The sequence below is a fragment of the Panthera pardus genome, unplaced genomic scaffold (assembly GCF_024362965.1).
Source record: "Panthera pardus isolate Hobbes unplaced genomic scaffold, ASM2436296v1 HiC_scaffold_2, whole genome shotgun sequence".
Lineage (NCBI taxonomy): Eukaryota > Metazoa > Chordata > Mammalia > Carnivora > Felidae > Panthera > Panthera pardus.
In genome coordinates this window covers 81,639,856-81,658,942 of record NW_026526765.1, presented here as the reverse complement: position 1 = coordinate 81,658,942, position 19,087 = coordinate 81,639,856, and the positions used below count along the sequence as shown (strand labels likewise).

The following is a 19,087-nucleotide window of genomic DNA, read 5'->3' as shown; positions in this document are numbered from 1 at the left end:
GCCATATAGAAAAAAGTTACCAAAGTTTTAAATTACTTGGAAGGATTTGTATAGAACTGGCATTATTTCTTCCTTAAATGGTTGGTAGAATTCATCAGTGAAGACATTGGGTCCTGGAGTTTTCTTTGTGGGGAGATTTAGAACTATAAATTCAGTATCTTTAATAGATATAAAGCTATTCAGTTTATTTATTTCTTCCGAAGTGAGTTTTGTGTCTTTCAAAGAATTTGTCCATTTCTAAGTTGCCAAATTTAATGGTGTAAACTTGTTCATAAGATCCTATTAGCCTTTAAATAGCTATAGTGATGTACCCTCTTTCATTTCTGACAGGGGTACTGTTTTTTATCCCTGATGTCTGGCTAGAGGTTTATTAATTCTATTGATCTTCTCAAAGAACAAGTTTTCACTTTTGTTAATTTTCTTATTTATTTATTTATTTATTTATTTATTTTATTATTTTTTTTTTTAAATTTTTTTTTTTTAACGTTTATTTATTTTTGAGACAGAGAGAGACAGAGCATGAACAAGGGAGGTACAGAGAGAGAGGGAGACACAGAATCTGAAACAGGCTCCAGGCTCTGAGCCGTCAGCACAGAGCCCGACGCGGGGCTCGAACTCACGGACCGTGAGATCATGACCTGAGCCGAAGTCAGACGCTTAACCGACCAAGCCACCCAGGCGCCCCTTTTGTTAATTTTCTATTTCACTGATCGCTACTATTTATTACTTCTTTTCTTCTGCTTACTTTGGGTATAATTTCATCTTCCATTTTCTAGTTCTTAAGGAGAAGATGAGATCACTGATTTGAAGGCTTTAATATAGACATTTGATGCTACACATTTCTCTGTAAGCAGTGCTTTTAATACTTTGAAAGGCTGTTTTTCCCTTTTCACTCAGTTCAAAATATTTTCTCACTTCCCTTCTAGCTTATTCTTTGAACTGGATTACTTAAAAGTATTTATTTAGTTTCTAAATATTTGAGAATTTTCCAGATATTTTTCTGTTACTTGTTTTTAATTTAATTCCATTGTATTAAGACAATATGCTTTATACATGATTTGAAGCCCTTTAAATTTATTTAGACCTGTTTCATGGCCCATTTAAGATTTGGGTAAATGCTCTGCATGCATTTGACAATAGGCCTTCTGCTGTTATTCGAGTATTCCACAAAGGCCAATTAGGTCAAGTTAGTTGACAGTGTTGTTCAAGTCTTTATTATATCTTTACAGATTTTTTTTGTCCAATTGTTCTGTCAATTATCAAAAGATTACTAAATCTCTAGTTATAATTGTGGATTTGTCTATCCCTTTCAGTTCTGTAAGTTTTTGCTTTGTACATTTTTCCGTAAGTTTTAATTTTTTCTACCCATCTTATTGTGAAATATAATGCAGATTTTTTGTACTTTGAAGCTCTGCTACTTAGTGCTTAAATGCTTAGACTTGTTATGTTCTCTTGATGAAATGATTCCATTATGAAATGGCCTTCTGTATCATTGGCAATATCCCTTGCTCTGAAATCTAATTTGCCTGAAATTAGCAGTGCCATTTCAACTTTCTTTTTTTTTTTTAATGTTTATTCTTTTTTGAGAGAGAGAGAGAGAGAGAGAGAGAGAGAGAGCGCACATGAGTGGGAGAGGGGCAGAGAGAGAAGCAGACATAGCATCCAAAGCAGGCTCCAGGTTCTGAGCTGTCAGCACAGAGCCCAATGCAGGGCTTGAACTCCAGAACTGTGAGATAATAACCTGAGCTAAAGTCAGATGCTTAACTGACTCAGCCACCCAGGTGCCCCTCACCTGTTTTTGATTAGTGTTGACATGGAATATCTTTTTTCATCCTTTCACTTTTTAGGCTATTTTCATCTTTATGTTTAAATATAAATTTATATTTTATCTATTCTTCTTGTAGGCAGTATATAGTTGGCTCTTGCTTTTTTATCAATCTGACAATCTCTGCCTTTTAATTAGGGTATTTAACTTGACTACTGATATGGTTGGGTTTAACTAATGTGTTGTTTTCTATTTGTCTTATCTGGTCTTTGTTCTCTTTTCCTCTTCTTTGGATTATTTTTTATGATTTCATTTTATCTACTTTGGTGGCTTATTAACTATAACTCTATTTAGTATCTACTTTAAATTTTAAAGTATTCATCTTTAACCTGTCACAGTCCACCTTTAAGTAATATTATACCACTTCACTTACAATGTAATTTTATAACAGAATACTTCCATTTTCCCCTTTTATCCTTTGGGCTATTGTTGTAATGTGTGCTTTGAACAATTACGTTTTAAAGAGACTTCTATCATGTCACCTGTGGATCTGTTTCTATTGAGTGATTTATCTCACTATGGGTGGTATTTTTCTACCTCTTTGCATGCCTATTCTGTTTTTAACTGGACACCAGACATTGTTAATTTTACCTTGTTGAAGGCTGAACATTTTTGTATTTCTGTAATGTTCTTGGGCTTTGTTCTGTAGGAAGTTAAGCCCCTTGAAAATGATTTCATCTTTTCAAGGCTTGTTTTTAAGCTTTGTCTGATGAGAACATAATAGCCTTTAGTGTAGCGCTAAGTGTGCCCACTACCTTTTGTCAATATCCTTCTGAGTACTTTGCCCTGAATTCATCATGTATGAAATGGTTGTTTAAGCTTACTTGAAGCAGAAACAGCAGATAACAGGGCCAAGTACAAATCCATTCTCTTCGGCTCAGTGTTGTCCACTAGAGCCAGTTTATCTTCAGCATGACAGGCTGCCATTAGCCCAGCCCAGACGGCAGGGTCACCTAAACACAGGAAATATGTTAGAAGGCTTGTTAATATCAACATATTGCTGAAAAGCTACCAAAAATGAGAGTAGGAGTTTATAAATACCAAAAAATTAAACTGAAAATAAAATAAATTATATCTCTAGAAAAAAAATCATTTTCTTAAAGGAAAACTATACTTCTTTTCAGAAGACATATTACTACATTCATTCTTCAAGATTTGCTTTTTTTTTTCAAAATACAGCAAAGGATGAGAAATATCCTTAAGCTCTTCCATGGCTGATTAGCTCAGCTGCCTAGAGTACTGTTCTATTGTGGAAAAGAAGAATAAGATAAAAACAGAGAGGGAGGTAAACCATAAGAGACTCAACTATAGAGAAAATAAAAGGGTTACTGGAGGGGAGGTGGGTGGGGGAATGGGCTAAACGGGTGATGGGCATTAAGGAGGGCACTTGTGATGAGCACTGTTGGGTTACATGTAAGTGATGATTCACTAAATTCTACTACTGAAACCAACAACAAAAAAAGAAAAGTCAATTATATTCACTTTCATTGGACACCAAGGACAAGTCTCAAAGAGACATTTATGTTTATCATTCAATCTCTGTATTAAAGGTTCAATCATAGGAAAAGCAAGATAACACTCTTTCTCAGTTTTTAAGAAAAGTCTGAGTCAAAGGAAAAGCTCAAGATAACTCCATTTACATATGTTCTAACAGCCAATTGTGAAAGCCATTTTATCATTCCAAATGAAGGAATTCTATGATTATATATCCCTTCATCGATTTGATCTTTCCTTCCTTCCTTCACACCATGATAGCTTCTTCTGGGGAGAGGGGGAAGCAGTGGACTGAGACTGAGGTGGTAATAATAGAGATTATGCAGACAGATGCCTCTTTTTAAGAAAGGCAGTTGTGAAGACAAGGTGAAAAAGAACTTGGAACTTTAGAAGAGTTTTTATTTTTTGCTTTTTATTTTAGAAGTCATATTTTGCAGGTTAATATTTGCATGGCCTGTATGTTAGTCCCTCTACGGTTAAAAAAAAAATTTTTTTTTTAATCCCACAAGGGGTGCTAGCTAAAAAGAGTGTCATTTAAACAAAAATTTTAGCTTCAATTTTATATTTTGTATCTAACTGCTCCATCTAATATATATCCCCTATCAAATGTCTGAAATGTTTCTCTACTTCATTTATAGAGGATCAGTATTACTGCTATAATAGTATAAGAATCATTAGAAATCTTAGGCACATAAAAAATTTTTACAAAAAAATTAAATGCATACCACCATATTATAAAATAATTCCTGCCTGAAATAATGACTACTTTATTTTAAATAACAAAAGATATAATCAAATTCTAGAATAAGGAAATGGGAACCATCCCTTAGAACTTATGGGATCTGATTAATGTATAATGAAAGGCACATGACTCTTAGATCTGGGTTTTAGGTCTAACAATGACATTAATTAACTCTGCCAGCTTTCCCTTCAGGACTCATTTTTCTATAAAACAAATGAACTGGATGATGGCTCGGGTGTCATCAGGTCTAAAATCTAAAGTTCCAACTGAGGTAGACTCAATTTCTGATTTTTTTTTTTTTTGTAGTTTCAAATTTTTATTTAAATTCCAGTTAGTTAATAATTTCTGAACATTGACATATTTCTAAGATTAAGTGAAGAAGTCCCTTAGAGATCTTAGGGTATTCTATAGTTTAGATTACAGGAGGGAGGAGATGGACATTAGTTGGCAGCAATTTCTTCTGTCACATTTCAAAAGAACTGCTGTTTTCATTTAGTCTTCCAGACTATTCAGCAACTTCAAATTCCCTATGAAATAAAGTGATAGCATAAAATATATTTATTACAAACCTCAATTTTTTAATTTTTTTAATGTTTATTTATTTTTGAGAGAGAAGACAGAGCACGAGAAGGGGGAGGGGCAGAGAGATAGGGAGACACAGAATCTGAAGCAGTCTCCAGGCTCTGACCTGTCAGCAGAGAGCCCAATGCAGGGCTTGAACCCATGAACCATGAGATCATCACTTGAGCCAAAGTCGGCACTTAACCAACTGAGCCTCCCAGGCGCCTCAAATTTTTTAAATATAGTTTGCTAAAAATATCTTTTAATATCACAGAAGCAATAATCTAGCAGAAATTGGATTTTTAAAAATTTGATTCTAAATTCTTGGAATTATATTTAAATTTCTAAAAAGATTCCTTTGAATACCATCTGTCAAAACTATACTTTATTCAACTACAAGGACTAGGTATATGCTACTACCCATAACTACAATTACATTTACTTTTATTGGACTCCAAAACCAAGTCTCAGACAGGCATTCATCTTCATCACTCAGGCTCTGTTTTAAGCATCTTTGAGTATGGGAAAGTAAGATCATTACAGAAGACCTTATGTGGGCAACGTCACCTTTTTAACATTTAATGCCCCTCATACAATCAAAACCTAACAGATCTTTTATCATACTAGATTCACAGTAAAAATCCTTGAGAGTAATTATATCCAATTTTTTTTTTTAATTTATTGACTTTGAAAGAGAGAGAAAAAGAAAACGCAAGCAGGAGAGGGGCAGAAAGACAAGAGGAGAGAGAGAATCCCAACGAGGCTCCACACTGTTAGCACAGAGCCTCACACAGGGCTCAAACTCATGAATGCTGAGATCATGACCTGAGCCAAAATCCAGAGTTAGATGCTTAACTAACTGAGTCACCAGGCACCCCCTGCCTTTTTTTTTTTTTTTTAATCCAATACTTCCATGAAAACACCTCTAAAAATCAAAAACTTATCCAATGTACAACAAAAACAAATTGAAATGTTTAGGGTCTCTTTTTGTTCTATTACATAAATGAAACAAGGAATAAGCAATAAGATATTGGTCTGTTTACTTGTTTTATAAAATAATCTCTGAATTACTAGATATTTAGCCATTTAGTTAGGATCTTTATAATTTATCGTGAAGACAACATTGGACTTATTTTGTACAATTTGTTTCCTAACACTCCCCAGCCAAAAGCAAAACTATTCCGATCTAACAAATGTTTGAAGTGCTCTGCGGGAATAAATTATTTAATGCTACATGTCATATTAAAAATAATATTAGTAAAAATACGCTTCATAAGCCCACAGGTATTCCAGTGCTCTGGGGCATTTCTCCAGCAGTGATAATGCAAGTATGCTGATGCAGTCGTATATACTCCCTCAGTGTGATCAATGGTATACACATGACACAAAAAGAGCTGCTCAGGTGAGGCCATCACCTTGGCATTCCAACATTACCACAGAACACACCTCCACTCCTCAAGGAGCTAACTACCCATAAAGATAATTAAAATGACTAAACATGTTCATTAAATAATTTAGCAGCTATAGGTAAACCTCATTAAACCAGACAGATGCAAAACAGAAATAAAACTATTCCATGAAAATACAGAATTCAGATTTTCAATCAAGGATAATAAAGTATCCTTATGCAGATATTCCATTCAGCCTGTTTCAAGAATTTATTACCACTTAATTATCAACAGCCAAATGTAGATAATCAAATAATATGCAAAACCTTATTTTCTTAAAATTCCCTTTTATTTCATGAAAATACAAACTTTGTACCCATAAGCCACAAATGCAAGACCAACAAAATTTGAATTAATGAAATGGATTATATTATATTCACCTGGAGAAAGAAGAGCTGCTTTCTGAATGGTCTTTAGTGCAATATTTTTTTCAGCTTCTGCTGAACTGCTTCCCATAGCTAACTGATTTACCGCAGTATACAGTAACGCCTTCTGCATAAGAGAAAAGAAGAGGGTTAACAAATTATCTTTATAGCTCAGTGACTTTCAAACTGGCTAAAAGCAGGCCTCTATTGGGTACAATGTAACCTCTTAAACTTAGGGAGAAAAATTGTTATTGTTTACCAATAATATTATTTAATAAGTAGGACATTTCCTTTGTACTGGGGAAAACTAACCTTTCCATGATTTGAGTCCAAAATATGAGCCACATTTCCTGCAACAGCACCTCCCTATAATAGAAAATAATTATTTAGATAAACTTTCACAAGTAGTAAAAATTAAGACTGATAAATTCTTTCCATTAAATCATTTGAAAAGTTCAGTTTTATCATATTTACAACTTCCAAACTCCAGAAGTATCAATTTATTACTGCATTAAGAGACAAGTTAAGTATTTTTATGAAAGAAAATCTTTTCTACTAGGATGATCTCAACTCTGCTCTTTTAAAATACTAAAAGTTACATAATTTTATACTAACCACAAGTACGTGTTTTCTAACAATTGTGATTAGATTGAAAGAGACATAGAATCTCAAAAGTGATTTTAAGATTAACATGGTTTTACTCCACGGAAATATTAGTATTTTAAAAATTTCTGTAGTCCCTAGTAAAATGAATAGCCAAAGTTCAGAGAGCCTGAAACTAATCACTGATTCAATAATCAACTCAATACTAAAAATGAGAAAAATATATATATCATAGTTTTTGTAAAGTCAATTTGAAATCCTTAATTTTTAAAAATTCAACCAGACATTTTACCTGGAAAAAAAAAAGTGAATTATAAGAATGATTTTATTTTATTTCAGAAGTATACTGTTCTCTTCATTTTATACTGGAATTGGAGTATCAGAAATGTTTTGCACATCACATTTACCACATAAAGAACACTAAAAACAAACTTTAAAAAATATGTCAACATAAAACAAATAGAAGATGGATTAAAAAGAAAACAGGGGTGCCTGGGTGGTTCAGTCGGTTGTGCATCCTACTTCAGCTTAGGTCATGATCTCAGTTTCTGAGTTTGAGCCCTGCGTCGGCTTCTGTGCTGACAGCTCGGAGCCTGGAGCTGCTTCAGATTCTGTGTCTTCCTCTCTCTCTGCCCCTGCCCCGCTTCTGCTCTGCCTCTCTGTCTCTCAAAAATGAATAAATGTAAAAAAAATAAAAGAGGAAAAAAAAAAAAGAAAACAACACAGGGGTGCCTGGGTGGCTCAGTCAGTTGGGCGTCCAACTCTTGATTTTGGCTCTCAGGTCATAATCTCACAGTTTGTCAGTTTGAGTCCCACGTTGGGCTCTGCGCTAACAGCATGAAGCCTGCTTGGTATTCTGTCTCCCTCTCTCTGTGCCTTTCCTCCATTTGCTCTCTTTATCTCTCTCAAAATAAATAAAAAATTTAAAAAGGAAATTAAAAAGAAAAAAAGAAACACAGAAAGTAGAAGGAGGATTCAGGAGTTAGATCTGGGATGATCCATCACCACAAAGACTGTGATTTTGCACAAGTTATTTAATATCTACATCTCATGTGTCCTCTATAAAATGGACATTAATTGGAGCTACTTCATATGATTGTTGGGATTAAAGGACAAAATATATACAGTAATTGGCACATAATAAGTACTTTATTCTAGTAATAATGATGATGTTCTAGGTTCTTTGTACTACCATGTGTGAAAACCAGTAGGAATAAAAAATAAAAGCAGACCCCCACACACTCCAGACAGTGGAATTATTAGATGTAATAAGGTTCAAAATATATTAGCTACTACCATTATGTTTACCAACCAGTTAAGTAACTCTGAAAGGGCTTAGTAACCACAGAAGTTAACAAAATAGTTTATAGACTCCTAAAAATATCTGGTTATTATGAACTAAAATATAATATATAATTCCTTTCATAGAACATCAATGACTTTGGGGTGCCTGGGTAGTTCAGTTGGTTAAACATTCAACTCTTTGTTTCAGCTCAGGTCATGATCTCACAGTTCATGAGTTTGAGCCCTGTGACAGCATAGAGCCTGCATGGGATTCTCTCTCCCCCTCTCTCTGTCCCTCCCTGACTCACATGTTCTCTCTCTCTCTCTCTCTCTCTCTCTCTCTCAAAATAAATAAACTTAAATTAAAAAAAAAAAAAAAGAATAACTTCATGTTGTGATTCACATTTTTAGATTTTAGACATTACCAATGTTCCAGCTCTTAATTTCTTTTTTTTAGGTCTTTTTTTTTTTTTTAATTTTTTTTAACATTTATTTATTTTTGAAACAGAGAGACACAGCATGAACGGGGGAGGGGCAGAGAGAGAGGGAAACACAGAATCGGAAGCAGGATCCAGGCTCTGAGCCATCAGCCCAGAGCCCGATGCAGGGCTCAAACTCGCAGACCATGAGATCGTGACCTGAGCTGAAGTCGGACGCTTAACCGACTGAGCCACCCAGGCGCCCCTTTTAGGTCTTTTTTTTAATGTTTATTTATTTTTGAGAGAGAGAGAGCAAGTGTGAGCAGGGGAGGGGCAGAGAGAGAGGGATACAGAGGATTAGAAGCAGGCTCCACGGTGCCAGCGCAGACCCCAACGCAGGGCATGAACCCATGAACCGGGAGGCCATGACCCAAGCCGAAGTCAGACGCTTAACCAACTGAGTCACCCAGTCGCCCCTCTCATTCTTAATTTCTTATCTTTAAGGAACTTTTAGATAAAACCATCTTCTGGGATTCAGAAACACAATAGTTAATTCTCCCTAAATAGCAACATTATAAACATAACCTAACTACATAGCCATTAACATAGTTTGTAGGTATTAAAAAGTCCACCTACTTCTTTGTATCTTTCATAATGCCTGCCAGAACTAGTACAATAGTGCATGAAAAAAACTCAGTGTACTGCTTGTTGAATGACTAATGGAAAATCTGGCTGTATTCGTTGTTTCCCAGAATGATAATGCTAATACTTTAAAAAATTATATTATTCACTACATCGCAAATTATTTTATCTTTTTGCCAGAATTTAGAACATTACTCACCTTTGCACTTCGGTGAGTATACTGAGCAACTACTCGGGACAACAGAGACCAAAGAGCAGGATCAGCTGGGTTACTACAGGGATAATCAAAAGCAGAAGGCTTAGAGATGGGAGACACTTTAACCACAAAAAGTAAAAGTAACCAACATTTTACTTAGTACCTAAGTTCAAAATCTTGTCGACCTCTAAAACAAGTTCATATTAATTGTCTGTGTGAATGAAAGCGCCTTAATTTTTAGAAAACATATCTCCTATATTACATCAAGAGTCCTTATGAAAATAAGAGGGAAAAATCAGTAATACGATGATTACAAAGCCATGAGATTAAGAAAAGCTAAGGAAATTTAATATGTTGTGTTCAAGGAAAACACAAGGAGATGAAAATTGTGGAAGGAAAAACAAACTACATTTACAACACTTTACTACCGAAAATAAAACAAATAACTACTGTTACTAGTAATAACAGCTTTCTATTTTCTAAATTTTGAAGACATTAATGAATGTTTGAGTGGCCAAAAAATTCCTAAGACCATCAAAGTGGGCAGTATCAGATAACAAATGGGCAATACCACAAGCTTAAGCATAAATAAGGGCAAAAATAAATAAATGAAAGAATAAACAAGGGCTTCTGTATTAAAATGAGGTTCAGGACTTAACCTGAGTAAGTGCAAAATTTCTGTTCTCTTATCTCCTTATCAACTGAATTAAAAAAAAAAAATTTATAGACGAAATAATGTGTATAGTTAGTTACCTGACTAACAGGTAACTGCTCCTAAGTGCAGTTTCATAAAACCACGTTCTGGTTTCCAAATACATATGTTTACCTGATTTTACATTTATATTTATATTCCCAGTGTCAAAGATCAGCTCATCAAGTATAGTTATTCCAAGTTCACAAGCACAGAACTTACCTGTGAACAGCTTTAGATGCTTGTCTCTGCACTGCCACACTGCGGCCTTGCAGTGCATAAATTGCTGAAGAAAGAAGGCACTTGTGATAATGACTGTCTTTCTGTTTGATGTGCTTCAGTAATTCATTAAGTGCCGCTTTTGACAGTGTAGGATCCTGCATTGTCAATCCTAGAGCACACAAGGCTTGAAGGCTTTCTGTGGTTGGTTCCTTTAAGATAGAGCTGTAAACATTTTTAACTGTCTATTAGCCAAAGTACACTAGTCTCTAAGTATTAAAACATATTTAACATTTAGTAAAAAAGCAATTTACTTAAAGATTCACCAAACTAAGTTCAAATTTAAGATAAACATAAAACAGATTCCTTGGCTTCTAGGGACAGCAATTTCCCTGAATGTCTAAAGCATTAAAAATACCAAGAGCTTTCCACAGTGCAACAGCCAAATTTCTTTTCTGTTCATTATATTTAAGTTTTAGAAACAAGTACAAATAGCGTTTTGTGGTTTAAGTTTTAGATAATTAACCATATAACCATGTAAATAACCATAGATACCATGGGCTGTTATTTTATTAATTTATTCCAAAAATATAGAAATAGGTACAATATATTGATATAATTTTTCTATTTTTATTTATTATTTACTTTTTTAAAATATTTATTTATTTTGAGACAAAGAGGGAGAGAGAGTGTGAACACGGACGAGGCAAGACAGAGGGAGAGAGAGAATACCAAGCAGGCTCCATACTCAGCAGAAGCCTGATGCAGGGCTCGAACTCATGATCATGAGATCACAATCTGAGCTGAAATCAAGAGCTAAGACACTTAACCAACTGAGCCACCCAGGCACCCCTGCTATGATTTTTTTTTTTTTAAGTTTTAATTTTAAATGAATTTTATTTTATCAGGTTAACTTGAAAAAGAAAGAGAAAGAAATCTCTTTGGGGACCAAAGAGGCCAACAAAAAAAAGCCAGTTAGAAATGCCTTCATTAAAGATTTAACATCTTATTAGATCAAGTGATCAATTACTCTTTTTTTTTTTTTTATAGACATAAACATTTTTGAGAGAGAGAAAGAGTGTGAGAGGGGGAGGGGCAAGAGAGAGGGAGACACAGAATCTGAAGCAGGCTCCAGGCTCTGAGCTGTCAGCAGAGAGGCCGATGTGGGTGGGGCTCGAACTCCCGAAGCGTGAGATCATGGCCTGAGTTGAAGTGGAAGCTTAACCGAGGCCCAGGAGCCCCTCGATTACTCTTTTAAACAAAAAAATAATACACAGAGAGTACAGGATGCTTTTGAAGGACTGGATGGATCCAGAGCTAAGAATTAAGCCATGATCTCTAGCTCCACCTATGATTTTCAGTTCACAACTGGTTCAGTCCCATCTTTTTTGTTCACCAAAAAGATCCAACATTAAAAGCCTCATTTTACATTATTCCAATTTTTAATCCAATGTTTAAGTATCTGGTCTCATGAAGTGTTGATGTCAACCATACATACCATTTAAATAGCAATGTCTTGGCTACATCCATTTTTCCTTGTTTATACTCTGTTATTGCTAGAGCTGTCAAGATATGTGCTTTGTCCTGCTCTGATTCAACAACAGACAAGGCTCTCTCATAGGCTATTACACAGAGTTGGAAACAGAAACAAAACAATATAAACACAATTTTGATTGACAAATAGTGAAATTTCTCCCTTTCTAATCTTATTTTTTAAAGGTCTAACTATAATTACATGTTATTGTTCCCTTATTTTCAAGTGGACAGAACAAACATTTATAATAATCTAACTTGGTTTAACTGGCTCAAGGTGATACTGGGCATATCGTTAGGATTATTGTGGGACATTCCCCAACTTCTATCTTTACAGGGAAGTCTTTAAGAGATGTGAAGACTTGTAGCCATTGAGATATCATGAAAATTCTCACATGCATACCAGTAACTCCATCAAGCTGTAGATACTTAAAATGAGCTGCACACACATAGATTGGGTCTTTATATATACATGAGAATGTACTCAATGAGCATTTCTGGAGAAAATAAAACACACTATTACTAACAACGGTTAAGGTCTTCATTTATCAGAAATTTACACTTAAGCAAAGACCTGCTTTCAGGTGGTAACGCGTATTTCTACCTTAAGTGATCTTTGGCCTCAGTTTCCTCACGTAAATAATAAAGATAAATACTCAGCTCATAACACTGCTATAAGGCCTATTCATCAAAATAATGTATTAAATAAGGAAACAGATAAAAAGTACCTAGTGTCATTCCTGGTTACTAGTCAGATTTAAATAAACATTGCAAGTCCTGTTCCCATTTCAATGTTCCATCTTTCTATATGTAAGTTTGTTGTAATTAAATTCCACTCAGCCCTAGAAAAGTAAGATGTGCCCTTTAGCATCAAGCAACATACTCACCTTTGCTGCTTTCCTTATATAGACCTTTCATAAATAAAGCCAATGCAAAACCTATGATGTCTTCTAACTCTTCAAGAGGTGTTGACTTAAAAGCCTGGATAGCTTTATCATATTCACCAATGGAACTAAGAAGCAAAACATAACTTACTTTTAATATTAAAAAATTTTTTGGTTTACATCATAAAAATACAGAGAGATACTAAGGTTCTTTTAATACCTTCACCTACCTCATCTATCACTGTTAAGGCTATAGAAAAGATAAAATAAAAGGCGTATTGTTTATTTCAAATAAGATGCACTGGGGTAATTTAACTTCAAAATTTGCTTCCTTTAAATTACATGTGAAAGTGATTAGTTTGGCTAAATTACAGAGTCTTTCTTATTAACGAACTTGAACTAAAATCCCAAGTTATAAAAAATAATTTGAAGTTAACTTCTATACAGAACTCTTTAAGCTACATATGTGGGTTGAATATTACCCTATGAGTATTGTCCGAGCATCTTTGACAAGCTTAACTAAAGTCATAAAATACCTAGTCAAAATCAAACCTAGCCTTTGTGTAAAGTGTTTACCTGCACATCCTTTTTTTGGAAGTATAAAGATACACTAAATTCCACAGATAAAACTATAGATTACCTTTTCTGTATTTAATAGGAAGAAAAGTAAAACTTGTTACATATGATAAAAGTACAATACTTTTTAACAACAAAAAAATAATTGTTTTGCTTATTTAAAGATGAAGAGTAGCTGCCATCACCTGGAAATGATACACTGTGGCTTTGAGATTCTTATTTTTGGTATCCATCACTATAATCACAAGCTGTTTCTATTTTTAATGTGTTATTGGAAATCTTTTTAGAAAATCCTTTTAATCTTGAGGAGTGTGTGTGGGAGCTAAAAATACAATCTTTGGTTCTAAAATTAGTTCTCATAAAGGTGAAAGATTTTAAAAAGCAAAAAAATTTAAGGTTTTTAAAATAAAAAAAAACCCAGGGCGCCTGGGTGGCTCAGTCGGTTGAGTGGCCGACTTCGGCTCAGGTCATGATCTCGCAGTCCGTGAGTTCGAGCCCTGCGTCGGGCTGTGTGCTGACAGCTCAAAGCCTGGAGCCTGTTTCAGATTCTGTGTCTCCCTCTTTCTCACCCTCCCCTGTTCATGCTCTGTCTCTCTCTGTCTCAAAAATAAATAAACGTTAAAAAAATTAAAAAAAAAAATTTGTTAAAATAAAAAAAAACCCTCAAATTTTGGTAAATATTTTGATGAAGGAAAGAGGGCTACCTTAAATTGTCCATGGATATATACATATATTAATTTAAAAAAAAAACACTATCTTCAAACATGTGATTACTTTTGTAGAGAAAAGAATAGAACTAGAAAGGGCACAAGGGGCTTCAACTTTACTTGTAAATTTTTCTTTGGGAAGAGAAAAGAAAAAAAAACACCCTGAAGACAATGGACAATTTTAAGATCTGTTATATTTGAGCAGTGACTATTCATTAAATTACGTTCTATACTACTTACTGCATTTTGCATGTTTAATGTATTTCATAATAAAACAAATTAAAAAGATGATCTATTTTCAATAGGAGATAGAGATTTTCTTCTAAAATATTTACATTACATCAAAACTAAAGAGAACAGATACTTGTTCCATATAATTTCTTATAACCTATCTTCTGCTACAACAAAATCTTAGAAATAACAAAACTCCATCAACTCCTAAACAAAACAGTTTAAGATAAATGGAAGGAAGAGCAGTCAGAACAATAGTATTTTCCTGTCTATGGATATTTTTCAGTTACACAAATATAAAAGAAAATAACTGGCTACCTCAGATCTCTAGTATGTACCTCTTTAAAAGATGTAGGCACTAACCTCAAAATATCAAACTACAGTTTTGATCATTCAATTTGGGGGCAGTTTTCAGCTTGAGGAACACCTCTCTAACTGAAGCCAAAAACCTTCCCCCCACTGCCCCATAACACTTCTATTCTCCAGACCTAATTCTATTCTCTAAAATACCTAGGTTTTAATCTTTTTTTTTAAATTATTTTTCAGTCAAAAGTCTTTGAGAATCTGAAAAAGCTATACAGCTCTCTCTCCATCCCAAAATATACATACACAAAAAAGTTTTTGCACAATTTTATTTTTTGAATGTTTATTTATTTTTGAGAGAGAAAGAGTGAGAGCATGAGCAGAGGAGGGGCAGAGAGAGAGGGGGAGACACAGAATCTGAAGTAGGCTCCAGGCTCCGAGCTGTCAGCTCAGAGCCCAACACAGGACTCGAACCCATGAACCACGAGACCATGACCTGAGGAAGTCGGATGATCAACCGACTGAGCCACCCAGGCGCCCCTTTGTAAAATTTTAAAAGGGCTTTTTTTTTTTTCTTTTTTGATGGAAGGAAAGAGGGCTGGCTACCTTAAATTGTTTATGGATACATACATATATTATTTAATACTTATTTATTTAATATTAATTAAAAATTAATGAATATATTAATTTATATAAGGTATGTAATACATACATTAATACATATATTAATGGATCTCTAAAGTCCATTCCCAGTGTAAATATATATAGCATGCAAATGAGAATAAGTCCAATTTCTCTTCCAATTAACAAGGGTTCTACTATACAGACAGCAACGCCTCTCTTTGAAATGTTCTCTTGTATAGTCTACAACCATCAGTTCTAAATCTGCTTCTCACTAAAGCACAGTGCCACTAGGTACCGTTAGAGAAACAGGAAAGTATTAACAGAGCCCAGTATTGAGGAGATTATGTATCCAGAAGCCATAATCATCAGCCCACTCATCTCTACATGTTCCATTACTCTGGATTCATCACCACCTCACTAGTCCCATAGCTTTCACCAGAAAAGTCTAACAGATTCACAGAATTAATGGGGAAAAAATATGCTTACCATAATAATCTGCCATAATTTCTTACTGTAACATTATAAGCATCTTGGTCTTCCACACTTTGTAACAATAACATTGCCCTGGGAAAAAAAAGGGGGGGGGCATGTATTTTAAATTAGCTCTGTGAAACAGCATTCTTTTACTCTTCTTCTTTAACTGAATCTACAGATTCTTGTTTTCTTCATTTCATTCATCTAATTCTTTAATGTCAGCTATAACAAGTTTTTCACATATTAATAAGTTGGTACACCAAAAACAATATGTAGATTTTAGACTATCAGGAAAGGAACTTGAATAAGGTGATCTCTTATTTAGTGAAATCATTCATCACACGTGAGTTTTAAATATTCCAAAAAAACTTAATCTAAATACAGGAAACAATGGTATCACTATTTTAAGTTTTGACATTAACTCAAGTATACAGCAAACAATCTTAAAGATATTTATATACTAGTGGTTTAAGTTAGGAAGCCAGGAAATTGAGTGCTTTCATGTGCACTTACCTTTTACATATAGAAAAATATTTAAGCAATACTTAGTTAAGAAAGAAAAGATTTATCAGGAGTCCCTAAAGGCTTAGAATAAATACATCAACATGTGACATGTCTCATTTTTATCTTGTGTTCAGTCCCCTTTGGGAAAGCAGAAAAATGTCTTAACAACTAATAGGAGTTGGATATTTAGTAAGATTTTTTTGTTTTTTTATTTTCTTTTCTGTTTAAAAAGGATGATCTAGGGAGAAACACTCAAGTGATGTTACATGAAAAACAAATATTTGCCAAAGAAGTCTAAGGCCGTATTACACATTAATATACTATACTATACTATACTATACTATATTATACTATACTATACTGGTTAGATTTATACCTAATTTGTGGTTTCAAGCCTCAAATACTTGTCTAAGGCAGAAAACAACAGCAGTGATTGGTCAAGGAAGACTGGTGCATATCCACATGACTGTGGAGTTGCTATTTTAACTTGAAGGCGTAACTAGTTGTTAGATTCACACTATTTGTGATTAGAGTATATACAATAAAATGGCAAGCACTCTGAAGTTAATCTTCTTTGTTTAAAAATCCTGCTCACTGTTGTATTCTACCATATTTCTACAATTTGTTTACTATTAAGCTTATCATGCCATTGAAAGACACAGAATTGTTGCTTTTCATGAACTTCCACATATACCTTTAAAAAAGAACTTCCTGGGGCGCCTGGGTGGCTCTGTCGGTTAAGCGTCTGACTTCCGCTCAGGTCATGATCTCGCAGGTTGTGAGTTCCAGCCCCACGTCAGGCTCTGTGCTGACAGCTCAGAGCCTGGAGCCTGTTTCGGATTCTGTGTCTCCCTCTCTCTCTCTCTGCCCCTCCCCTGCTCATGCTCTGTCTCTCTCTGTCTCTCAAAAATAAATAAATGTTAAAAAATAAAAATAAAAAATAAAATAAAAAAGAACTTCTTGATTATATAGCCTCCAGTACCATCTAGTGATAACTCCTTTGAACTGCCAGGAGATCCATGAAAGGGCATGGCAAAGCATTTGGGACACCTCAATGACTTTGTATCTGACAAAGTTTCTTCTAAGTATCTATTTTTTACTTTTAAGGGAATGATACATGCAGTTAGGTCTTTTAACTTTTCAACTAGTATCCCCAACATTGTCATTTTTTTATTCACCAATCAATTAATTTGCAGAGAATAAACCTGCAAGTTGATTTCATTGCCTACCACCCTCTTGGTTGGTCATTTCACTCGAGCACATGGTCCTTGTTTTCTCAACATGGCAAGTGCATTCCTGTTTCAGAGCACTTGCTCTCACTGTTCCTCTGCCTGGAATGCTGTTGCCCTCTTGAATGGCTTATAGCCTCACTTCATGCAGCCCAAGCCTCAACTGCCTCTTTAGTAAGCCTATGCTTGTTAAACCTGTCTCAAATTCACTGCCTGCCTTAACACTCCCTGGCCCTCTACCCCATTTTGATTTTCTTTCTTAGCAATTACCATCACAGATCTCTATAAGCTTATGATATGCCTCCCCACCACCAGGTCAGAAGCTCCATGAAAATGGAGTCTGTGTCTGTTTTATTTCACTGCTCAATTGCTAGTGTCAAGGACAATGTTTGGCACACAGCAATTCAAAAACTATGTATTGAATGAATAAAATACAGTAGATCTTAAAGCGATTCAGACAAATATAATGTTCTTATTTCTTCTCTGAATGAGCCTACACATTTTTAAAATAAAGAGACAGATTTTTCTAAAACAGAATCTGGGAGACTTTTCAGTTTGATTTTTGTTTTTTCTCCTGTCTGTCTCTCTCGGATAGAGCAACAGAAACCAAAATATAGCTGAAAATTTAAAACTGAATTTTTAAAAATGTAATGATAGATAATTAGAGATCAGGAAAGGAATCAGAACATTTGTGTAGCACCTTCTTCATGAAATGAAAACAAATTTTAAAAAGCCAAGTGATAAATACAGACGACTCTTAATTAAATGTAGAGTTTACCTTTGGTATGCACCTGCTGCTTCCTTTCTCAGTTGTAGATGTTCATTTAAGTAACCCAACATTGTGAAAGCTGGAGCATAATTCTGAATTCTTTCTGGAAATCCAAAAATATCTTTTCTTTACATGTGCATGTTGATCGTATTTGTAAAATGTGAGTCTTATTTTCAATGCCTTTAACACCAGATTACTTCCTGAGATCACAGCTATTAAGAATGGTTTCATTTTTATCTTGACTATGAAGTACTAGTAATCATTTTATAACTGTTTTAAGTTATTGAATATTTTATAAGTATTTATAGTTTCTCGTTATGCTTAAAGTCTAAACATTTTTATCCCCAAAGGTGTAATAATTTGAAATTGTAGCTTATATTAACACTAGTCATGAGATTCATAAGGAAATTCAGTTTTTTGGCTAATCACTTAATCTTTCCTGCAATTTTCTTGGTGGTTTGCTTCCAATTTCTATGTGTTTTTAAAAAATTCACTCAGTATTATACACTGGAAACACGGGATGACTTGGGCACTTTCAGTGCAGAACTTTGAAATTTTAATGTCAAAAAACATCATCTATCTACTAATGCACAAAGAAGAAACACATCTGATTTATTTAAAAGCAGTATTGAGAGGGGTGCCTGGGTGGCTCAGTTGATCAAGCGTTCGACTACGGCTCAGGTCATGATCTCGTGGTCTACAAGGTCAAGCCTTGGTTGGGCTCTGTGCTGACAGCTGACAGTCTGGAGCCTGCTTCAGGTTCT

General features: G+C 34.5%; 1 protein-coding gene across 6 annotated transcripts in view; it reads right to left on the bottom strand.

Annotated features, from left to right (window-relative positions):
• Positions 1–19,087, bottom strand: part of SKIC3 (SKI3 subunit of superkiller complex) — a 162,649-nt gene that overhangs the window by 22,711 nt on the left and 120,851 nt on the right. For all 6 annotated transcript variants that reach the window (XM_019428820.2, XM_053907192.1, XM_019428818.2 and 3 more), the window contains 9 exons: positions 18,333–18,426; positions 15,834–15,911; positions 12,910–13,034; positions 11,988–12,111; positions 10,493–10,714; positions 9,583–9,655; positions 6,748–6,801; positions 6,451–6,562; positions 2,650–2,778 (listed from right to left, as the gene is read on the bottom strand). In XM_019428820.2, the coding sequence (XP_019284365.2) occupies positions 2,650–2,778; positions 6,451–6,562; positions 6,748–6,801; positions 9,583–9,655; positions 10,493–10,714; positions 11,988–12,111; positions 12,910–13,034; positions 15,834–15,911; positions 18,333–18,426 (1,011 nt within the window). The remainder of the gene's footprint in view (positions 1–2,649; positions 2,779–6,450; positions 6,563–6,747; positions 6,802–9,582; positions 9,656–10,492; positions 10,715–11,987; positions 12,112–12,909; positions 13,035–15,833; positions 15,912–18,332; positions 18,427–19,087) is intronic.